General features: G+C 40.6%; 3 protein-coding genes across 3 annotated transcripts; 1 reads left to right on the top strand and 2 right to left on the bottom strand.

The window, feature by feature from the left end:
- Positions 1-524: 524 nt before the first annotated feature.
- LOC133013795 (uncharacterized) lies at positions 525-4,568 on the top strand. Its single transcript, XM_061080840.1, has 8 exons — positions 525-854; positions 1,686-1,711; positions 1,825-1,900; positions 2,085-2,110; positions 2,223-2,588; positions 2,905-3,095; positions 3,189-3,353; positions 4,107-4,568. Exons 1-8 carry the CDS (start codon positions 605-607, stop codon positions 4,171-4,173), a joined length of 1,167 nt encoding a protein of 388 aa, XP_060936823.1. The 5' UTR covers positions 525-604; the 3' UTR covers positions 4,174-4,568.
- Positions 4,569-10,254: 5,686 nt separating this feature from the next.
- On the bottom strand, positions 10,255-14,479 carry LOC133013883 (protein C-ets-2-like). The gene is made up of 4 exons (XM_061080971.1): positions 14,372-14,479; positions 11,824-11,923; positions 11,254-11,372; positions 10,255-11,071 (listed from the first exon to the last, which is right to left on the bottom strand). Exons 1-4 carry the CDS (start codon positions 14,477-14,479, stop codon positions 10,787-10,789), a joined length of 612 nt encoding a protein of 203 aa, XP_060936954.1. The 3' UTR covers positions 10,255-10,786.
- A 2,029-nt stretch (positions 14,480-16,508) lies between these two features.
- LOC133014080 (protein c-ets-2-A-like) lies at positions 16,509-21,120 on the bottom strand. The gene is made up of 8 exons (XM_061081213.1): positions 21,008-21,120; positions 20,185-20,266; positions 18,885-19,007; positions 18,712-18,786; positions 18,480-18,629; positions 18,148-18,387; positions 17,527-17,645; positions 16,509-17,344 (listed from the first exon to the last, which is right to left on the bottom strand). Exons 1-8 carry the CDS (start codon positions 21,059-21,061, stop codon positions 17,060-17,062), a joined length of 1,128 nt encoding a protein of 375 aa, XP_060937196.1. The 5' UTR covers positions 21,062-21,120; the 3' UTR covers positions 16,509-17,059.
- Between the last annotated feature and the right edge of the window lie 3,037 nt (positions 21,121-24,157).

Below are 24,157 nucleotides of genomic sequence, written 5' to 3'. Positions count from 1 at the left end.
GGTTGGCTGAATTACTGGTTGGTTGCTTATAGGGTTAGTTGGTTGGCTGGCTGATTTGTTGGTTGTCTATATGGTTTGTTGGTTAGTTGGTTGGATGATTTTCTGGTTGGTTGGTTGATTGCTTGCTTGCTTACATGGTGAGTTGGTTCGTTAGCTGGTTGGTTTGTTGGTTAGTTAGGCTGAAGGTTCACGCATAGACCACAGGAGACATTTCACAAAAAACACAGTGTAAATTACAGTGTTTTGAGTCGAATATGAATGTCTGGGCTTACAAACACTAGGATGACACCACAGGAGCAGTATGGAACTCCCTAAATGTCTCAACTCAACATTTCACTCACCCTTCCATCGGCATAGTGGTGAGTAGATCATGAGTGGATTTTAATTTCTGGATGAACTATCTCTTTAAGGAAAGCCGTAAAAATATCAAAATTCTGACGGCATCGAAGGTATCTTTTCTGTCGGGCCAATGACAGACAGTCTGCCGACATTTTGGTCTTCCGCATGATCTCGCTTCAAACTGTAGGAGCGCGAGAATCTCTTTAACAAAACGATCTCTCTTTAAATCTAATCTACGGAAACAAGACGTGCAGGCTGCAGAGAGATGTCGCGCACAATAAGCACACTTATCTTGCAAGCGCTGGAGAATCTGTGCGATAACGACCTGGAGAGGTTTTGTTTCCATCTGAGGGACCGGAGGGAAGAGCCGAAGATCAGTCGCAGTGAGGTAGAGGATAAAAGACCTGTGAAGATCACAGACCTCCTGGTTTCTAAGTTCACAGAACTGGGAGCTCGTAAAGTGGTTTTGGAGACACTGACGCTGATCGGCTGTAACCAGGAGGCTGAGACACTGGGTGAGTCTAATTCATGTCACAGCAGGGTCAGGGAAAACTACTGTATTATTATCATAATGAAGTCAGAGTAATATAAATAATAATAACTATCTATTAAAAGGGTTGAAACAAACTTATGGTTTGTGTTTAGATTTTTGTCTCAATCTAGAGTGGTCTACTATAAATAAAGTAGTAGACGTATTATAAAGTAGTTCAGAGACAAACATGAGATTTTGAATTCATGTGTATTTTTGCTAGTTAATAATTCATAGCAGCTCCATAAATAAAACTTAAGGTCCAGTGTGTAAGATTTAGGTGAAGGGATCTATTGGCAGAAATGGAACCGTATTAAAACCATATAACAATATAACTTAACTGAAGCTTGATATCTTATAGTTCAACCATAAACTTTATTACAAACAACTATAAATAAAATACAACCAAATATATACAACTATTTAGAGTAAAGTAAATAACATCATTTAAAAATGTAAAGATACATAAATGCACTTTTTTGTGAACATATCTGTAAACATTGTGTTGATCACTGAACACGAGTACATGGCAGTTATCAGGGAGACTTAACATGAGATTGAAATGATGCTGTCACATGGATTAGCGGTTTGTAGCGTGTCAGACAGTAAGAGTCTCTGTCTGAGTGTTATTCTGTCGAATACAATTTTTCATATCAGAGCTGTCAGCAAATATAAACCCTGGCACTGCTCCATCTGTGAAAGGCTCATAACCGACCATTTTTACTGACAAACCGATAAACCAGTTGGACTCTAGTCAAAAGAAAGTCAAAGTCAGAAAATAACAATATTCTTAAAACGCTGTTCTCATTCACTACAGAATCAAAGACCAAAGCTTGTGTGGACGTAAGTTAAACATCACACAGTAAAATTCAGAGATTTTCTATCACAAGTCGCTGGTCATTAATAAAGATACACTGCTCAGTGGTTTTGGTTTTGATTTTCTTTCTCTTCTTTAGAAAGGTGATCCCATTTTTCACAAGACCTCTGACGGAAAGTTGGGCACAAATTCCTCGCAGGAGGCTGAGACACTGGGTGAGTAATGCTCGTCCCGTGTGAACAGCCAGACGGCTGCGCTCTTGAGAACAGCGAGGCACTTCCATGTCAGGTGTAAACCAGGCGTAACTGACCAACCGATAAACCAGTTGGACTCTAGTCAAAAGAAAGTCAAAGTCAGAAAATAACAATATTCTTAAAACCTTGTTCTCTTTTTCTACAGAATCAAAGACCAAAGCTTGTGTGGACGTATGTTCAACATCACACAGTGAATTCAGAGATTTTCTATCACAAGTGGCTGGTCATTAATAAAGATACACTGCTGGGTGGTTTTGATTTTGATTTTCTTTCTCTTCTTTAGAAAGGTGATCCCATTTTTCGCAAGACCGCTAATGGGAAGTTGGACACAAAGCCCTCGCAGGAGGCTGAGTTCTATGCAGCCGGACAGTCTGCATTAAAAGCTGGTCAACAAGCAGGTGCTCCTGTGACGATGAAGAACCCAGAGGAGGTGGAGGCTGACGCCAAGGCTCAAGTTCTCTCTGAGGGCGGAGACCCTGGCAACGACAGGCTCGTTCTGAGCAGATATGTGATTCAGTTTGGCAAATACAAAGGTCAAAAATTCAAATGGCTGTTGGAGAATGATGTGAGCTACGTTGCCTTTTTGGTGGCTTCCCACCAGAAGGAGCGAGAGCACTCAGTGAGCCAGAGTCCAACAACAGCCCAAAAGGTACTGCAGAGGAAGATGAGATGCTGTGCTCCCACTGACATTTGAAGCAAGATTAGCTCAGCTAAAGTTCGGGAAATAGTTGGAGAATACATTACAAATATGTAAACTTTTAACATATTTTTCCTTTGTGGTTTTATTTTTTGCCAGTGGTGAATTTTACACTGCTACCGCTTTATAAATTCTCTTACTGTTCTGTCTTTGAATTTGATGCTGTGAATGTATGCCTGTATATATATAGACTGTAATCGGCTTGTTTTCACATTTGAATTGCATAGAAAGAGCTTTAATTATGACACAACTCTTCTCTTATTTCAAGGTTTCCTTGACTAAATACGCAATTCCTTACCCTGAGGTTTTGGGAGAAGTCGGATTTCGTCGTGGGGTTGAAAGAGCCAAAGAGAGATCCCTCCAGCCAGGCCAAGCGGGAGAGGCCCTCGTTGGTTTTGGTCGTCACGAAACGGAGACGCTGAAGGATCTGTATGAAGCGAAGGACCAGGACAGAATCAGGTTTGATCAAACACAAGAATGAAAAGCTTTAGATGGTGTTGTTGGTGCATCAGCAGAAATTACAGGCCACTGCTCTCCCCTCTACACACACAGGTATGTCAACTTCCTCCGAGGAATGAAGTCAACCTGTGATCCTGGGACCAAGATGGAGGCAGCCATCAGATACATTTTACAGCGTGACCAGAAGCGGGCTTCAGCTGCCAGAAGGCCGTTCACCAGATCCTTCCACCAGGGCAACCAGTATGCCATTTCCTCAAGGTATGTGTTGTACTTACGGAAAGTTTAGTTGTGCTTTCTTCTACTATCTGTGTATGTAGTGCACTGGAGATCCGTCTTCTGCACGTTTTATAATAAATAACTTTATAATAAATGTCTTTCATTTGAATTGTCTCTCCACTATGAATGAAGTACTTTCTCCCAAAAGGGGATTGATTTTAAGTTATACTCTAGTCATTCATTATTTTATCTTTTAAATGGATATACCATTAACATATAGAGCAGAGGTCACTAAGAGGAAGACACCAGTCTGGATCCAGACCCAGAACAATAACTCATATGAATTAAGTGATTTTATTTTTTAAGAGAGTACAATTCGCTTCCGTTCATCGTGAAAACTGACAATAAATATTGAACATTTCATTGCATTTTACTTTGATCGGACAGTCAGTTGTTGACAATGCACAAACATTGATATACCAGATATTTCAGTACCAATAATGCAAGCTAGACATTATTTTGCTTAAAGAAATCTTCCATCTTAGATTTTTCATTGTGAACCGCTGCTCCAGAGGAAAACATATCTGCTCCAGAGCAACAAACTCATTATCACTTTTTGCAGGCTGTTAATATATTTTACATATTTGTGTGGGGAATGTTAAAAACTGCTTGGATATATTTGGTACATTTTTATGTATTAATTGTGAAATTGCAGTTTAGTCTCTAGAATGTCCCTGACACTGTTTTATAAGGGTCGGCTCACTAATACAGTTTCCTTTTTTGTTCCACCTGCAGACCCATACAGAGGAAGGTGAAAAGGACCTGGTGGAGGGCACAACAATCCCGTCTTCTACGTTACTGACAAAATCCTCTTTGGAGGCTCCTGTGGCTTACTCTAAATTCCCCTCATGATCAATCAAGTATCTATCCATCTCTCTATCTTTCTATCTCTCTGTCTGTCTGTATATCCATGTGTTTATATATCTGTCTCGTTAGATACAAGTACAATCATCCATTTTCTAAAGGGCTTACCCTATGCTGAGAAAAGATCATGTAAAAATACATTATAAGGATAAATGATTCAGTGCCTAATTGTACCTTGGACATAGATGGAAACATCTTCTCTAATTGTGGTCTTCTTACTTGTTTTTCTTGTTTTTAAAATGTAGAGTTCTTTTATCTAAACGATTGTACTCTGCAAACGTAGCCTGTTGATTTGAAATTGCCGTTGACTGATTCAATTCATTCATTAAAGCCACAGAGGAAAAGCGACTCATGAAAGTTTATTATGGATGAAAAAAACTACAAAACACTGAAAACACCTTTAGTTTCTGGAGATACTCCTCATGAAGAAACTTTTCTTGGTGAGAGGTTCATTCAGTGTGGTGGAATAATCTTTACTTGCTTGAAGAGATCATATGTGTTGTACTTCAATGACACTGGTTGATTACCTCAACAAAGAGGTTATGATTTAATCTGTGTTTGTTTGTCTATTAAATAGCAGGATTATGCAAAAATGTATTGACTATTAGCACAACATTTAGGGGAAGGGGGCGTTATTGGTCAGGAAACAACCTGTTATCCAGATCAGGAGGAGGACTCAGGACCAGGTCATGTCTATATACTTGTATATGAGGCAGAGAAATGTGTTTTTTAACTTTTTGACTTCATAAATCATACAGCCAACTAAAAAGACGAGAACAGAGCCATGCTGATTTTACACAACCTGGCAACCCAAAAGGTGCTCTTGTTAATGTCTGACCTATAAAACATCAGTAAATGTTGTATCAACTATTAATAGCGGCATTTAATCTGTAATAAACAGTACCTTGTAAGAGAGTGTGTCAACTTAGGAGAGATGAAAGTAAAATTGAGGAAACATATATTTTCATAATCAAATGCAGAATACTTTTATGGTTAATATGTTTTATTAACACTATATGCTGCGATATAGCAGAGCCATCAGGGGCAGTTTGGGGTTCAGTATCCTGCTCAAGGGCACTTTGGCATGCAGGCCACATGAGCCGGGGATCGAACCACCATGGTGTCATATTTTCGACTTTTCACATCAATTAAAATGAGGCATCGAATGTAAAGAAGTACAAGACCTCAAAGTTGGGTGAATGTATACAATGGTATATTCTCACCTGGATAGGCCGACATCCCTGGCATGTGGCCCTCCCTGCCTGGTCTCTGAGGGTGTGGGTTTTTGCGTTTGGCCACACGGGGGCAGTACGGCTCTGAGGACTGAGGGCTGGAGTTTGAGGGGCAAAGGCCGGGGGCAGGTGAGGCAGGAGGGTGGCGAAGCTGGGAGATGGGTATTCCGGCCAGAAGGAAGACGAATGCCTCTGTCCGTCAGAGTCATAGTAGCTCTGATCCATCTAGAACAGGGGTGTCAAACTAATTTTAGTTATGGGGCCATATACTGCCCTTTGATCTCAACTGGGCAAGTCCAGTAAAATCATAGCATAATGCCTTCTTACCCCCCTGTTGTTTATTCACCGCCGCCGCCACGCCCCCCACCCCCCACCCTTAGCGACGCGACGTCGTCCAGGGAGCGGCGTATGTTACTTCGAAACCCCGTGTTGCTTTCAAGTGCTGTCGAAAATACCAAGACCAGTCCAGCGATTTACAGAAGCCCTCTTTACTTATATTTCTTGGAATTTGGCTGCAACCCTGTTTACACCTGAAACTCACAAAATGTTTTGTGGACTCAAACACTTCACTCACCCTTCCATCGGCATAGTGATGAGTAGATTATGAGTGAATTTTAATTTCTGGATGAACTACCTCTTTAAGGAAAGCCGTACAAATGTCAAAATTCTGACGGCATCGAAGGCATCTTAATTGCTTTTAACTTACCTTGCGCATCTCCCTTTAACGAAACGATCTCTCTTTAAATCAAATCTACGGAAACAACCCGTGCAGGCTGCTGAGAGATGTCGCGCATAATATGCACACTTATCTTTAAGGCGCTGGAGAGTCTGAGCGATAAAAACATGGATAAGTTTTGTTTCCATCTGAAGGACCGCGGGGAAGAGCCGAAGATCAGGTGCAGTGAGGTAGAGGATACAAATCCTGTGAAGATCACAGACCTCCTGGTTTCTAAGTTCACGGCAGTGGGAGCTCTTAAAGTGGTTTTGGATACACTGAGGCTGATCGGCTGTAACCAGGAGGCTAAGACACTGGGTGAGTAACGCTCGTCCCGTGTGAACAGCCAGACGGCTGCGCTCTTGAGAACAGCGAGGCACTTCCATGTCAGGTGTAAACCCGGCGTAACTGACCAACCGATAAACCAGTTGGACTCTAGTCAAAAGAAAGTCAAAGTCAGAAAATACAACTATTCTTAACACCCTGTTCTCTTTCTCTACAGAATCAAAGACCAAAGCTTATGTGGACGTAAGTTCAACATCACACAGTGAAATTCAGAGATTTTCTATCACAGGTGGCTGGTCATTAATAAAGATACACTGCTGAGTGGTTTCGGTTTTGATTTTCTTTCTCTTCTTTAGAAAGGTGATCCCATTTTTCGCAAGACCTCTAACGGGAAGTTGGACACAAAGCCCTCGCAGGAGGCTGAGTTCTATGCAGCCGGGCAGTCTGCATTAAAAGCTGCTCAACAAGCAGGTGCTCCTGTGAAGATGAAGAAGCAAGAGGAGGTGGAGGCTGACGCCAAGGCTCAAGTTCTCTCTGAGGGCGGAGACCCTGGCAACGACAGGCTCGTTCTGAGCAGATATGTGATTCAGTTTGGCAAATACAAAGGTCAAAAATTCAAATGGCTGTTGGAGAATGATGTGAGCTACGTTGCCTTTTTGGTGGCTGCCCACCAGGAGGAGCGAGAGCACTCAGTGAGCGAGAGTCCAACAACAGCCCAAAAGGTACTGCAGAGAAAGATGAGATGCTGTGCTCACACTGACATTTGAAGCAGGATTTGTTTATTAAAAAAAGAGCTCAGCTAAAGTTAGGAAAATAGTTGGAGAATACATTACAAATATGTAAACTGTTTACATATTTTTCCTTTGTGGTTTTATTTTTTTTGCCAGTGGTGAATTTTACACTGCTACCGCTTTATAAATTCTCTTACTGTTCTGTCTTTGAATTTGATGCTGTGAATGTATGCATGTATATATATAGACTGTAATCAGCTTGTTTGCACATTTGAATTGCATAGAAAGAGCTTTAATTATGACACAACTCTTCTCTTATTTGAAGGTTTCCTTGACTAAATACGCGATTCCTTACCGTGATGTTTTGGGAGAAGTCAGATTTCATCGTGGGGTTGAAAGAGCCAAAGAGAGATCCCTCCAGCCAGGCCAAGCGGGAGAGGCCCTCCTTGGTTTTGGTCGTTCCAGAACGGTGACGCTGAAGGATCTGTATGAGTCGGAGGACAAGTACAGAATCAGGTTTGATAAAACTCAAGAGTGAAAAGCTTTAGATGGTGTTGTTGGTGCTTCAGCAGACATTACAGCCCACTGCTCTCCCCTCTACACACACAGCTGTGTCAACTACCTCCGAGGAATGAAGTCAACCTGTGATCCTGGGAGCAAGATGGACGCAGCCATCACATACATTTTACAGCGTGACCAAGAGCAGGCTGCAGCTGCCACTGCTCCCAGAAGGCCAGTCACCAGGTCTTCCACCAGGGCAACCAGGAAGAGACGGAGTAAGAGCAACCAGGATGACAGTTCCTCAAGGTATGTGTTGTACTTTGGGAAACTTTAGTTGTACTTTCTTCTTCTATCTGTGTATGTAGTGCACTGGAGATCTGTATTCTGCACTTTTTTTATAATAAATAACTTTATAATAAATGTCTTTCATTTGAATTATCTCTCCACTATGAATGAAGTGCTTTCTCCCAAAAGGGGATTGATTTTAAGTTATCATACTCATTCATTATTTTATCTTTTAAATGGATATGTCATTAACATATAGAGCAGAAGTCACTAATAGGAAGACACCAGTCTGGATCCAGACCCAGAACAATATCCCATAAATCATTGTCAAATTTAGACAGAGCGTTTCTGTTTGAACCAGGGCAGCTTTTCTAGATCATCCATCATGTGACGCCGCTCAGCCAATCAAAGCTTTGAATTCCGATGAGCAGTGAGCGAGTGAGATTGAATTTATTTAAGATGCACATTTAAAAAACAGCTTTCTATTATGGATTTAATTTTTTGTGTGACATGAGAAAAGAGCTTTTATTTTTTGAAAGAGTACAAATCGCTTCCGTTCATTGTGAAAACTGACAATAAGTATTGAGCATTTTATTGCATTTTACTTTGATGGGACAGTCAGTTGTTGACAATGCACAAATGTTGATATATCTAATATTTCAGTACCAATAATGCAAGCTAGACATTATGAGGTTCCAGATTTTGCTTCAAGAAATCTTTTATCTCAGATTTTTCATTGTGAACCGCTGATCCAGAGGAAAACATATCTGCTCCAGAGCAACGCATCTCATTATCACTCTTTGCAGGCTGTTGAATAGATTTTAGATATTTGTGTGCGGAATGTTAAAACTGCGTGGATATATTTGGTCAATTTGTATGTATTAATTGTGTTCAACTTGAATGTCTTCTCAACAAAGGTTGTCATTGATGAAAGAAATTGCAGTTTAGTCTCTACAATGTCCCTGACCATGTTTAATAAGGGTCGGATTACTCATGCAGTTTCCTTTTTGTTGCATCTGCAGGCCCAAGGTGAAAAGGACCTGATGGAGGGAACATCAATCCCGTCTTCACCGTTGGTGACAAAATCCTCTTTGGAGGCTCCTGTGGCATGCACTAAACTTCTCTTGGGATCAATCAAGTATGTATTTGTATCTCTATTTATCTACCTATCGATCTACCATTGAATGTATAAATGTGTTAATCAATCTACCTCGCTAGATACAAGTACAATCATTCAAAGCCATTTATTGAGGGAGCATTTTCTAAAGGGCTTACCCTATGCTGAGTAAAGATAATGTAAAAATGCTTTATGAGGATAAATGATTCAGTGCCTAATTGTAGCTTGGATATAGATGTAAACATTTAATGGTGGTGAAGGCCTTCTTACTTGTTTTCTTGTTTTTAAAATGTAGAGTTCTTTTATCTAAACTAGGGGTGTCCAAACTACGGCCCGCGGGCCAACTGCGGCCCACCATCCATTTTTAGTTGGCCCGCATCAACAAAACAATTTAAAAATTAAAAAAAAAAATTTGAAACTAACAATTTAGTAGCACTTAAATGGCACTTACTTATAGCACTTTGTACTTTTGTTTTATTTTTGAAGAAATTGTACTTTCTTGATTCTTGTTGTTCTGGGTTTGTACCCTCGGGGTTGATGTAATGTAATGTAATTTAATGTAATGTAATGTAATGTAATGTAATGTAGTGTAATGGACTATGACTCATACGTGTTGTACTTCAATGACACTGGTTGATTACCTCCACAAAGAGGTCATGATTTAATCTGTGTTTGTTTGACTATTAAATAGCAGGATTATGCAAAAACGACTTGACTATTAGCACAACATTTAGGGGCAGGGGGCGAGCTTCGTCAGGAAACAACCTGTTATCCAGATCAGGAGGAGGACTCAGGATCAGCTCATGTCTATATACTTGTATATGAGGCAGAGAAATGTTTTTTTTTAACTTTTTGACTTCATAAATCATACAGCCAACTAAAAAGACGAGAACAGAGCCATGCTGATTTAACACAACCTGGCAACCCGAAAGGTGCTCTTGTTAATGTCTGACCTACAAAACATCAGTAATTGTTGTATCAACTATAAATAGCGTAAATAAATCTGTAATAAACAGTACCTTGTTTGAGTGTGTCAACTTAGGAGAGATGAAAGACAAATTGAGGAAACATATATTTTCATATTTTCATAATCAAATGCAGAATACTAAATAAGAATGAGACTACACAGAGATCTATGTTTATATACAGTTTATTTACACAAAACAATCATCACACAGGCTAGAACCTTCACAGTGGCTGCCTGCAAGTGATCTCACTTCATGTTATTCTGACCAGCAACAGAGGTAGACATGAGTTTTGCATACAAAAATATATAAATGCACAAAACTCTACATAGGGGCCTCTATAAACACTATTTACAAATCAGTTCCTCCTCAGAAACCCAATGAATGAAGATATTGTCTCTATTCATAGTGCTAAAAATGCTCCCTGTGCTGCAGTTATTAAGCCCTAAGGTGAAGGAGCTTCGTGTTTATGAGTCAGGTATTAGGAGAGTTATTATTTCACAGAGTCTAACGCATTATCTTTAAAGACTGATTCATTGTGACTTTTATGAGTTTTTGATTATTTCTTTTCCCTGAAATGCAACATCTACAAACTGGCTCCTGGTCTGACTGTGACCACATCGCCACTTTAAGAGCCAGTGTTCACTTTGTAGTCTGTAGTACTCTGTTGAAAGGGGCTGGTCACTCTCAGCCAGCAGCACCAGTCCAGCCCCCCATCTCCTACTGAGGTGCCCATGTTTCACTGCTGTGCTCAGACGTCACCGCCGCTGGCGCCACGGGACACTGCCACGACTCGGTGTGTGTGGGCACAACGTTCAGACTGATCAGGACCTCCTGTGCCGTCTTTCCCAGCATGCCCTGTATGTCGCAGACGAAGCGGTAGACGTAGCGTTTGCCTGCCGTCTTGTGGATGATGTTCTTGTGGTAGTAGTACCGCAGACCGCGGCTCAGCTTCTCGTAGTTCATCTTGGGTTTGTTCTTGCACTGGCCCCAGCGCTTGGCCACCTGTAAGATCAACAAAAAGCTACTTAGGTGCGTTGATATTTCAGAAAAACACTGAGGTGGAAGAAGAACGTTTTACGCCAAGGGGCAACCCAGAGTGAGGTCACCCATTGGTTTGTGAACGGCCACTTGGAAGCCTCCAGTTTGGCATTTTATCCAGCGACCACAACAGAAGTTGTCCTTACCTCAGCGGGGTCGGACATCTTGAACTCCCAGCCGTCGCCCGTCCAGGAGATGAAGGTACGACAGGCCGAGTCCAGAAGTAATTCCAGTAAAAACTGCCACAACTGGATTGGACCAGAACCTGAATAATAAATGAATACAAATACAGATTGATTTGGTTACAGAGGGCAAGTAGATTATAAAACAACATGTGAGATTTGATTAAACTGTAATAATCAGAATGCAGCAAAAAAACACTTTTTAGTTCAGTATCCAAAAAGAAAAATATAGTAGAACAGTGTTATACTTATTACTGCTGATTAATTCTTATTAATGGTATAATGTATTAAATGTTAAATGGATTGCATGTGTATACTGCTTTCCTGTTTTATTTACACTATATGCTTCGATATAGCAAAGCCATCAGGGGCAGTTTGGGGTTCAGTATCCAGAATGCAGGCGACATGAGCCGGGGATCGAACCACCAAGGTATCATATTTTAGACTTTTCATATCGATTTAAATCTGGCATCGAATGTAAAGAAGTACAAGAACCTCAAAGTTGGGTGAATGTATACAATGGTATATTCTCACCTGGATAGGCCGACATCCCTGGCATATGGCCCTCCCTGTCTGGTCTCTGAGAGTGTGGGTTTTTGCGTTTGGCCACACGGGGGCAGTACGGCTCTGAGGGCTGGAGCCATTTCGTTTTTCATTTCGATTTCCGCGTTATCTGTTTCAAACTGTAGGAGCGCGAGAATCTCTTCAACAAAGCGATCTCTCTTTAAATCTAATCTGCGGAAACAACCCGTGCAGGCTGCAGAGAGATGTCGCGCACAATAAGCACACTTATCTTGCGGGCGCTGGAGAATCTGACCGATAACGACCTGGATAAGTTTTGTTTCTATGTGAAGGACCGGAGGGAAGAGCCGAAGATCAGTCGCAGTGAGGTAGAGGATAAAAGACCTGTGAAGATCACAGACCTCCTGGTTTCTAAGTTCACAGAACTGGGAGCACGTAAAGTGGTTTTGGAGACACTGAGGCTGATCGACTGTAACCAGGAGGCTGAGACACTGGGTGAGTCTATTAAACTACTGTATTATTATCATAATGAAGTCAGAGTAATATAAATAATAATAACTGCATCTATTAAAAAGGTTGAAACAAAGTTATGGTTTGTGTTTAGATTTTTGTCTCAATCTTTAGAATGGTCTACTACAAATAAAGTAGTAGACGTAATATAAAGTAGTTCAGAGACAAACATGAGATTTTGAATTCATGTGTATTTTTGCTAGTTAATAATTCATAGCAGCTCCATAAATAAAACTTAAGGTCCAGTGTGTAAGATTTAGGTGAAGGGATCTATTGGCAGAAATGGAGCCGTATTAAAACCATATAACAATAAAACTTAACTGAAGCTTGATATCTTACAGTTCAACCATAAACATTATTACAAACAACTATAAATAAAATAATCCACAAATACAACCAAATATATTCAACTATTTAGAATTAAGTAAATAGCATCATTTAAAAATGTAAAGATACATAAATGCACTTTTTTGTATGAACATATCTGTAAACATTGTGTTGATCCCTGAACATCTCAATGACAAGAGTACATGGCAGTTATCAGGGAGACTTAACATGAGATTGAAAACATGCTGTCACATGGATTAGCGGTTTGTAGCGTGTCAGACAGTAAGAGTCTCTGTCTGAGTGTTATTCTGTAATATAAAATTTTTCATATCAGAGCTGTCAGCAAATATAAACCCTGGCACTGCTCCGTCTGTGAAAGGCTCATAACTGACCATTTTTACTGACCAACCGATAAACCAGTTGGACTCTAGTCAAAAGAAAGTCAAAGTCAGAAAATAACAATATTCTAAAAACGCTGTTCTCTTTCTCTACAGAATCAAAGACCAGAGCTGGTGTGGACGTAAGTTCAACATCACACAGTGAATTCTGAGATTTTCTATCACAAGTGGCTGGTCATTAATAAAGATACATTGCCGGGTTGCATTGGTTGGGATTTTTCTTTTTCTTCTTTAGAAAGGTGATCCCATTTTTCGCAAGACCTCTAATGGGAAGTTGGACACAAAGCCCTCGCAGGAGGCTAATAACTATGCAGCTGAGCGGTCTGCTTTGAAAGCTGCTCAACAAGGACGTGCTCCTGTGAAGATGAAGAACCCAGAGGAGGTGGAGGCTGACGCCAAGGCTCAAGTTCTCTCTGAGGGCGGAGACCCTGGTAACGACAGGCTCGTTCTGAGCAGATATGTGATTCAGTTTGGCAAATACAAAGGTCAAAACTTCAAATGGCTGTTGGAGAATGATGTGAGCTACGTTGCCTTTTTGGTGGCTGCCCACCAGAGGGAGCAAGAGAACTCAGTGAGCCAGAGTCCAACGACAGCCCAAAAGGTACTGCAGAGGAAGATGAGATGCTGTGCTCACACTGACATTTTAAGCAGGATTTGTTTATAAAAAAAAGAGCTCAGCTAAAGTTAGGAGAATAGTTGGAGAATACATGATTGAAAATAAAATACAATGTCCTAAAGAGAGGCCTGTGAGGAAAGGCAAGTTTATTACAGCTTTTTCATTTTGCAGAATTAAACCAAAAATACGAAATCGATTGCCACCAAACTTAGTGGAGGGTGAGATGAACCCATTCAATGTGGATGCGGATAAAATTACAGAACCAAGAAGTTGTCTGAAACTTCTTATTGCTGATCCAGGAGCTGCTACTCATGAGCAGAGAAGATCAGAGGTTTATTTTTTTCCTGACGCTTTAATAATGAATTTAAGAACAGCATAGTCTAGACTCCATGATGTTTGTAGCCTTAGCTCTTAAGCTAATGGTAGTGCATCGCACAACATGAAGAAACAAATTGGGAGCTATGTTAACATATTATTCCTTTGAGGTTTTATTTTTTTTGCCAGTGGTGACTTGGACACTGCTACCAATCTTTATAAATTGTCTTACTGTTCTGTCTTTGAATTTGATGTTGTGAATGTATGCATGTATGGGATTCAACTGTTAATCAGTTTGTTTTTGCAAACTTGAATTGCATAGATAGAGCTTTAATTATGACACAAACTCTTCTTTTATTTGAAGGTTTCCTTGACTAAATACGCGATTCCTTACCCTGATGTTTTGGGAGAAGTCAGATTTCATCGTGGGGTTGAAAGAGCCAAAGAGAGATCCCTCCAGCCAGGTCAAGCTGGAGAGGCCCTCGTTGGTTTTGGTCCTCATGAAACGGAGACGCTGAAGGATCTGTATGAGTCGGAGGACAAGTACAGAATCAGGTTTTATAAAACTCAAGAGTGAAAAGCTTTAGATGGTGTTGTTGGTGCATCAGCAGACATTACAGGCCACTGCTCTCCTCTCTACACACACAGCTATGTCAACTGGCTCCGAGGAATGAAGTCAACCTGTGTTCCTGGGAACAAGATGGAAGCAGCCATCAGATATATTTTACAGCGCGACCAAGAGCAGGCTGCAGCTGCCACTGCTCCCAACAGGCCAGTCACCAGATCCGTCCCCTTGGCAACCAGGTATGCCAGTTCCTCAAGGTATGTGTTGTACTTTGGGAAAGTTTAGTTGTGCTTTCTTCTACTATCTGTGTATGTAGTGCACTGGAGATCCGTCTTCTCCACGTTTTATAATAAATAACTTTAAAATAAATGTCTTTCATTTGAATTGTCTCTCCACTATTAATTAAGTGATTTTAAGTGAGTACAAATCACTTCCGTTCATCGTGAAAACTGACAATAAGTATTGAACATTTTATTGCATTTTACTTTGATGGAACAGTCAGTTGTTGACAATGCACAAACGTTGATATATCTAATATTTCAGTACCAAATAATGCAAGCTAGACATTATGATGTTCCAGATATTGCTTAAAGAAATCTTCTATCTCAAATTTTTCATTGAACCGCTGCTCCAGAGGAAAACATATCTGCTCCGGAGCAACTCATTATCACTCTTTGCAGGCTGTTAAATAGATTTGACATATTTGTGGGGGGAATGTTAAAAGCTGCTAGGATATATTTGGTCAATTTGTATGTATTAATTGTGTTCAACTGGAATGTCTGTTTTATAAGGGTCGGCTCACTCATGCAGTTTCCTTTTTGTTCCACCTGCAGACCCAAGGTGAAAAGGACCTGATGGAGGAAACAACAATTCGTCTTAACCGTTACTGACAAAATCCTCTTTGGAGGCTCCTGTGGCTTACTCTAAATTCCCCTCAAGATCAATCAAGTATCTATCTATCTCTCTATCTTTCTATCTCTCTATCTCTCTATCTCTCTATCTATCTATCTGTCTATCTGTCTGTCTATCTGTCTATCTATCTGTCTATCTGTCTATCTGTCTATCTGTCTATCTGTCTATCTAACTATCTTCCTATATCCATGTGTTTATCTATCCTCTCTATCTTTCTATCCTTCTATCTCTATATCTATCTATTTGTCTATCTGTCTATCTATCTATCTTCCTATATATCCATGTGTTTATCTATATTTCCATCTCTCTGTCTGTCTGTCTGTATATCCATGTGTTTATCTATCTGCCTCGTTAGATACAAGTACAATCATCCAACGCCATTTATTGAGGGAGCATTTTCTAAAGGGCTTACCCTATGCTGAGAAAACACTGAGGCCTTCAGTTTCTGGAGATACTCCTCGTGAAGAAACTTTTCTTGGTGAGAGGTTCATTCAGTGTGGTGGAATAATCTTCACTTGCTTGAAGAGATCATACTTGTTGTACTTCAATGACACTTGTTGATAACCTCAACAAAGAGGTTATGATTTAATCTGTGTCTGTTTGACTATTAAATAGCAGGATTATGCAAAAACTACTTGACTATTAGCTCAAAATTTAGGGGAAGGGGGCGTTATTGGTCAGGAAACAACCTGTTATCCAGATCAGGAGGAGGACTCAGGATTAGCTCATGTCTATATACTTGTATATGAGGCAGAGAAATGTGTTTTTGAACTTTTTGACTTAAATCATACAGCCAACTAAAAAGACGAGAACAGAGCCATGCTGATTTAACACAACCTGGCAACCCGAAAGGTGCTCTTGTTAATGTCTGACCTACAAAACATCAGTAATTGTTGTATCAACTATAAATAGCGGAAATAAATCTGTAATAAACAGTACCTTGTTTGAGTGTGTCAACTTAGGAGAGATGAAAGACAAATTGAGGAAACATATATTTTCATATTTTCATAATCAAATGCAGAATACTAAATAAGAATGAGACTACACAGAGATCTATGTTTATATACAGTTTATTTACACAAAACAATCATCACACAGGCTAGAACCTTCACAGTGGCTGCCTGCAAGTGATCTCACTTCATGTTATTCTGATCAGCAACAGAGGTAGACATGAGTTTTGCATACAAAAATATATAAATGCACAAAACTCTACATAGGGGTCTCTATAAACACTATTTACAAATCAGTTCCTCCTCAGAAACCCAATGAATGAAGATATTGTCTCTATTCATATTGCTAAAAATGCTCCCTGTGCTGCAGTTATTAAGCCCTGAGGTGAAGGAGCTTCGTGTTTATGAGTCAGGTATTAGGAGAGTTATTATTTCACAGAGTCTAACGCATTGTCTTTCAAGACTGATGCATTGTGACTTTTATGAGTTTTTGATTATTTCTTTTCCCTGAAATGCAACATCTACAAACTGGCTCCTGGTCTGAGTGTGACCACATCGCCACTTTAAGAGCCAGTGTTCACTTTGTAGTCTGTAGTACTCTGTGGAAAGGGGCTGGTCACTCTCAGCCAGCAGCACCAGTCCAGCCCCCCATCTCCTACTGAGGTGCCCATGTTTCACTGCTGTGGTCAGACGTCACCGCCGCTGGCGCCCCGGGACACTGCCACGACTCGGTGTGTGTGGGCACAACATTCAGACTGATCAGGACCTCCTGTGCCGTCTTTCCCAGCATGCCCTGTATGTCGCAGACGAAGCGGTAGACGTAGCGTTTGCCTGCCGTCTTGTGGATGATGTTCTTGTGGTAGTAGTACCGCAGACCGCGGCTCAGCTTCTCGTAGTTCATCTTGGGTTTGTTCTTGCACTGGCCCCAGCGCTTGGCCACCTGTAAGATCAACAAAAAGCTACTTAGGTGCGTTGATATTTCAGAAAAACACAGCGGTGGAAGAAGAACGTTTTACGCCAAAGGGCAACCCACAGTGAGGTCACCCATTGGTTTGTGAACGGACACTTGGAAGCCTCGAGTTTGGCATTTTGTCCAGCAACCACAACAGATTTTGTCCTTACCTCAGCGGGGTCGGACATCTTGAACTCCCAGCCGTCGCCCGTCCAGGAGATGAAGGTACGACAGGCCGAGTCCAGAAGTAGTTCCAGTAAAAACTGCCACAACTGGATTGGACCAGAACCTGAATGAATAAATTAATACAAACACAGATTGATTTGGTTAAAGAGGGCAAGTAGATTATAAAACAACATGTGAGATTTGATTAACCTGTAATAATCAGATGTTGTAGAAATATTCAAATACCACTGCAGCAAAAAAACTCTTTTTAGTTCAGTATCCAAAAAGAAAAAATAGAGAAGACCAGTCTTCTACTTTTATTATACTGCTGAATAATTATTATTAAAGGGAATAATGTATTGAATGTTAAATGGATTGGATTTGTACACTGCTTTCTTATATGTTTTATTTACACTATATGCTGCGATATAGCAGAGCCATCAGGGGCAGTTTGGGGTTCAGTATCCTGCTCAAGGGCACTTTGGCATGCAGACGACATGAGCCGGGGATCGAACCACCAAGGTGTCATATTTTAGACTTTTCATATCAATTTAAATCTGGCATCGAATGTAAAGAAGTACAAGAACCTCAAAGTTGGGTGAATGTATACAATGGTATATTCTCACCTGGATAGGCCGACATCCCTGGCATATGGCCCTCCCTGTCTGGTCTCTGAAGGTGTGGGTTTTTGCGTTTGGCCACACGGGGGCAGTACGGCTCTGAGGACTGAGGGCTGGAGTTTGAGGGGCAGGAGGCCGGGGGCAGGTGAGGCAGGGGGGTGGCGAAGCTGGGAGATGGGTATTCCGGCCAGAAGGACGACGAATGCCTCTGTCCGTCAGAGTCGTAGTAGCTCTGATCCATCTCACCTGGGACAGAGAGAAGATTCACACTTTACAGATCCGCCCACTGGCAGCCGTGATTATTCTTCTTTGTCTTACCATTAATGACAATGTCTTACTTTGTAACGTGTTGGGGGCTTTTGTGGTCAAGAAGGGGCTGTGGCTGCCCTCCATGGCCGGGCTGAACTGTCCACCCTGGGGCACCAGGCTCTGATATGTCTGCGGAGACTCCTGGTACCCAGTCTGTGGCTGGTCTACCGCCGGCCCATCTGCTCGACACAAAGAAAGTTGGTCAGAAAAAGAGAGTCCTTTAAAAAGTAACTATATATTCAATATGAATCAGAGACTCACCATGTGGATAAGAGCTCCACCAGTTGAACTCCTGATATGAGTCCAGGTTGAACAGAGCAGTGTCACTGGTGCTCACTGAGGAGAGAGAGAGAGACAAACAAAAGAAAATTGTCATAAAAGCCCAAATAAAACCGACAACATGAGATACTGTGGGTTTATTTTGGAGGTTTTACTTTTGGTGTCGTAATGAAGAGAAGATGATTTGGGCGGCTCTGGGTAGCTGCTCTCTGCTGGATACTGCTGCTGCCCGGGCGCTTTACTGTCTAACAGAAAAGACAGCTCTTCACCAGGGTAGTCTGGAGGTTAAACATAATACAGAAAGATGGAGTCAGTGGATGATGATGATGATGGAGGAGGAAGGACAGAAGAACTAAAGGAGCATACCAGTGCTTTTATCCTATTGGTGCTTATACTTGAGGTTAAATTTATATTTGTCAACAAGAATTCGCACAAACTACTAGACGATGGAATAAAAATGGAACTTGGTGGAAGGATGAGATATCAGTCCGGGAAGAACCCATTCAATTTTGGCTTAGATCCGGATCCAATTTTCCAAAACTTTTCTAACAAGCTCCTGCTCACAGCTTAATTATAATAATACAATCTGCCAATGTCCATATTTCAAGCAACTTCCAAGTCGCTGCAAGTAGAATCTACTACATTGTAATATCTGCTATAAAATGCTAAATCATTGGTATGGTCCTTTAAACTGGGGGTTGATAACAGCTCAGCTAAAGGAAACAGTCATTAAAAGAGGGGAGAAAAGAGGGGAATTTGTCAGTTTGGGTTATTATCTTTACGGTGGAAGTTGACACAAGAAAAAGCCAGTTTGTTTACTGTCGAATCAGCACCAGGCACTCAAGCCCTGCTGCTTTTTTCTTTTCAGCTCAATGGATGGAGGCCGCTCTGAGGAGGAAACCAGGGAGGGAGGGGTAGGAAGAGAGAGGAGGAAACGCCAGTGGAGGGTGTGTGACAGAGTAGTGATGGAGGGATGGGGAAGGGGGGGCTCTAAATCTGTTTGAGGAGGAAGTCTGGAGGAAAGGATTAGGCCGGGGAGTGCGACACGGGGAGTGTCTTTAACCTGACCACCCTGTTTCTCTCCGTCTTTGTCCACCTCAGCCCATTCACACACACACCAACACAAACACACAGCGGCACCCCATTATCCTCACACTGGGCTGGAGCCGGGCCCCCCCCCCACTCTCAAGGTCTCGGCCAGAGAGCTCTGACAGATGTGATGATACTGTCTGCGGAAAATATTTCCTCTGTCCTTCAGCTGCTCAGGTTCAGAGGAAACAGATCGCACAAACACTGAGGCCGAAAAAAAAAAACTGACTTTGTCCTCATCACTGATTCATTATCTGATCATCACCAAACACAGGGAGGGGGGTGGGGTGGGAGAGAGAAAAGTCCTGATGATTTAACTTGTGATACAGCGACACCACAAAGTCCAGTGATTCTCTAAAAACTCACCATAAGAAGTAAAGTCGAAGCCGGCGGGCACTTCCTGCGTCCTGAAGTCCTCGGTGTAGTATCCACTCTGGCAAATCTCCATCTGTGTTGAAAGAGACGTGAGATTATTACTGTCATCAGCTCTGATTTCAAGATGGAGAAGCAGAGGCAACAACCCCAGCTGAGAAAATAGGTTATTGGGCCCCTAGAGACCCCCCTCCCTACCCCCACAGAGCTCATTAATCAATTAACAGAACATTTATTGAGGTAAAATGCCAAAAATTACTTGATACCAATTTCTTAAAATGCTAAGATTGGCTCTGTGACCCTAAAAGCAGTGGACCTCAAACTTTACTCATCAAGGACCCCTACTTTGCCCCAGATAGACCCCCACAGGAATGGTCCTGAAGTTCAGGAGCAGAGTATTAGGTCAGTGTGCTACCTATAATTGAAGTTATAGAGGAAAGTAAAGGACCCCCGTGGAACCCCCTTAAGGACCATTGGGGGTCCCCACACCACACTTTGAGAACCAAGATAACCTGGGAGTTTGGGGGCCACATGGTGACTTGCCTTGTCTGCTAAAGAGAAGGGCTTCTATTTGCAATTGTTTGAATTGTCAGTTATTATTTTTCTGATTTAATGTTTCAATTCTAATTTAAAATATCAGTTTAAATCTAAGACATTTTTTTCCTAATATTTACTTTTAGTCACTGTGACATTGTATTGAAGACAAATTAAGTTTCATCACAGTTTAGGATCACAACACTTTTTTTCTTTCTTATTTCCTCTCCTCTACAAATAAGAAAAAAATTAATACAAAAATAGAATCAAAGTGGAGCTCTACCTTTATTTTGGGCTCTGCTCTGTCTGCAGGTTTGATGATGGTTTCCCAGTACATCACTCTCTGTCCTCTTCTTCTGCTCTTCTTGAGATGTCTTGCAGTTTCTACGACGTGTTATGATTTAGCGACAGAGTGGTCAGTGTGCGCGCAGGCCCGTTATAAAGGCTACAGGGGGGGGGGGGGGGGGGGGGGGCACGTGACCGCCGTGCGTCGTGACCAGCAGCTCGGGCTTTTGTTTAACGCGAAGTGACGTCAGACACCCCTCCCCCTTCCCAGCAACCAAACATTCATTCATAAAAAAGAGAAAACACTCACTAGTTTACTTTAAATTGCGGAATAAAGAAAGAAAGATTCCAGAAATTGTAAATAAAAGCGTAATGCAGTTTTATGTGAAACTTTGGGCAACTTCAATATTTTGTTGACATGAAATAGTTGTAATATACAAGTATTTCTTTCTTATTTCATCCACTTTAACTTCATGTGACACTATAACCACCAAACATTCATTAATTGAAAAAAACACTCACTTGTTTATTTACTAGTAACTACAATGGAGATTTAAAAATAATAAGAAACACACTTCAAGTTAAAATTAATTTAAAAAAAGCTGTTTTAAGAAAAGTCAAAAATAGTTGCAAGTGCAAGTCATTTGGACAAATCCAATATCTTGTTGATTTTAAATAAAAATCAAATCAAATTCACACAGTCACATTTTGATTTACTTTTCATGTGGCACGTAACATAATGACTCATCTGTCGGACGTGGGGTGGAAATATTCTGCTGTGAGGTTGTGTGGCAGCCAGGAAACCAAAATGTGGGGAAGAATAGATTCGGTTAATTCTGGAAGCCAAACTCCTGCAACAAGACGCTGAAGAATCCACCATTTACTGCTTCCTGTTACTAAACACTGACTCAGTGGGGTGTCCTCACTTTTGCACACACACACCACTTTTTTTAAGTTTTAGAAGTAAAACAGTTCCTTTGCTATTTGCTATTCTATCATACCTTCTAATGTCTGTTTGCTGCAGGGGTTTGATTTACTACATTTCACTGTAAAAATTAACAAAATGTGTGATTCAGGCATTTGCGTATATAAACTATAAGATAGTAACATATAAGCTTTAATACAATTTTAGCATATAAAGCATAAAATGGACACAAATCAGTCACTAAACTACATTTTAAATAAGATAATCTGGATACTGAATCGGAATGGAATCTTAATCTTAATCTTAAAACACAAGAGCTCAACTAGTTTATCAACAGAAAATTAAAGGTCAATTATTTTGGCACAGATTTCAGCTTTTACCATTGCAAGCATTTCTTGTTTTTCCCACTTTGAACAGAATATTGTCCAGTTTTTGACCAAAAGTTAGAGGATAATTGTGACATGTGGATAAATCATCAAAGAAGATTAATCCGCAATGAAAACCATCATTAGTTACAGCCCATGTGACTCGAGTCTTAGCACATCACAGTAGTTGCTGACTTTTTTTGACTCCATGATTCATTGATTCATGAAAAAACTATGAATAAATTCCCGATTGAAAATAAGTAAGCTGGAACCTTGACAACAACATATCTTGTGTAAATTCACGTATGCATTTTGCTGAAGGTATAGTGAGGTCACTTCATATGAAGAAATCAATGTGATATGAATCTTATACCAAATCAAATAGTCATAAATGAGTAGGGAAATGGAGGTTGGCACAAAATTTCAATTTAGAGTTGGGCAATAATACAAAATCAATCATTATTGCAATCTATTTTTCATCCACACAGCTACAAATTACCGATGTGAGTTTTAAAACTCAGCTGATCGACCTCAGGTTATTTAATTGTTTTTCAGTTTATCAAGTGTTTGTCGTTCTCTGCTCATGAAGAAGTTAAAAAAAACTTCACTCAGGAGCAAAAAATCTGTCTTAATACTAAAAATGAAATAATAAGGTGACATTTACCATGATAATTATCAATATCAACCAAGATATGAAAAGGACAGAAACGGCAACATCTATTAAAAAACAGGCAACAACATATGCAAAAAATATCACATCATTAGTTTGAGTGGTGCTACAATTGGAAACTTGTTATGGAAGTAAATTTCGGTCACTTTTAAGCCAAAAGTTAAAAAAAAGAGACATTTATCATGATATTGATCAAAATTGACTGATATGAAAATGTTTATCTTGACCTGGTTTATCTGCTCATGTCCTCCAGCTCTGTGTTGATATTAAGGAAGAATAACAAGAGTGTATTTTTAATTCTCTAAACTGTTATTGTCTGTGAGTCTCAGTCTGGGTGGAGATCAAGTGCAGCCTTTTGAAATCAGAGCTCACTCAGTCGGGTTTTAATGAGGTGGCAGCAAAAGAAAAATCTCTGTATCTTGAGAAACCATTCGACAAAACAATGGCCCGTAAAAAAATAGCACTCAGCCAAGTGTTCGCTGAAGAAAGTCTGAAATCACAGCGTGAGTGGCCGCAGCAGATAAGAGCGAGTCCAGGGCCTTGTATAAACAAACACACACACACACACACACACACACACACACACACACATCTGGAAAAGTGGAGACGGGGGAAATCGTGCGCGTCGTGCGTGGGAGAGCAGAGTCGTGATTGGGAGGCAACGACACAACCAGGATAAAGTTACACAACAACACGTGAAGTGATTAACAACTGTCTGCAGCAACTCAGGAATCCACCTCCAGCCCAGTGGGTCAGACCAGGTTGAGTTAACATGGAGCGAAAGACACGAACTTTGATTAGATTGGATTTTAAATGATCTTGTTTCATTAAAATGTTTAATAATGTAACTTAATTTAATTTAAAAATAAAATAAAACACTAATGCAAAAAATACTAAAACTTAAAACGTAAAACTTTTCATAAACACATTTAACAGTATGTTTGTTAAATATCACATTTGTATGGCCACCGAAATTACTCTGCAGTCACCAGCACAACATGGCAGCGTTCATATCTGGGTGATTTTTGATTAATTTCTCTTTTTCTCTTTTCATTTTATTTGAAATTAAAACATGTTAAAGCTTTTCAAGGAGATTGAGGAGATCAACGCCAACATGTTCGTGTTCCTCCACCGAGTTTTCACACATAGTCAAAAAACTCTAAACCAACTTCCACCATCGTGGCAACA

The sequence above is a fragment of the Limanda limanda genome, chromosome 11 (assembly GCF_963576545.1).
Source record: "Limanda limanda chromosome 11, fLimLim1.1, whole genome shotgun sequence".
Lineage (NCBI taxonomy): Eukaryota > Metazoa > Chordata > Actinopteri > Pleuronectiformes > Pleuronectidae > Limanda > Limanda limanda.
This window is presented reverse-complemented; position numbering and strand designations above follow the sequence as displayed.

Bases quoted from the DNA above. Each gene is read 5' to 3' on its own strand.
- LOC133014080 (XM_061081213.1), bottom strand. From the start codon at position 21,061: ATGTACTGGGAAACCATCATCAAACCTGCAGACAGAGCAGAGCCCAAA. The intron at 18,630-18,711 runs GTGAGTCTCTGA...TGTGTCGAGCAG, and splicing joins GTGGAGCTCTTATCCACATG to ATGGGCCGGCGGTAGACCAG. The intron at 18,388-18,479 runs GTAAGACATTGT...TCTCTGTCCCAG, and splicing joins AGCCCCCAACACGTTACAAA to GTGAGATGGATCAGAGCTAC.
- LOC133013883 (XM_061080971.1), bottom strand. From the start codon at position 14,479: ATGAGGACCAAAACCAACGAGGGCCTCTCCAGCTTGACCTGGCTGGAG. The intron at 11,924-14,371 runs GTAAGGAATCGC...AAATGGCTCCAG, and splicing joins ACTTCTCCCAAAACATCAGG to CCCTCAGAGCCGTACTGCCC. The intron at 11,072-11,253 runs GTAAGGACAACT...TTGATCTTACAG, and splicing joins AGATGTCCGACCCCGCTGAG to GTGGCCAAGCGCTGGGGCCA.
- LOC133013795 (XM_061080840.1), top strand. From the start codon at position 605: ATGTCGCGCACAATAAGCACACTTATCTTGCAAGCGCTGGAGAATCTG. The intron at 855-1,685 runs GTGAGTCTAATT...CATTCACTACAG, and splicing joins CCAGGAGGCTGAGACACTGG to AATCAAAGACCAAAGCTTGT. The intron at 2,589-2,904 runs GTACTGCAGAGG...TCTTATTTCAAG, and splicing joins GTCCAACAACAGCCCAAAAG to GTTTCCTTGACTAAATACGC.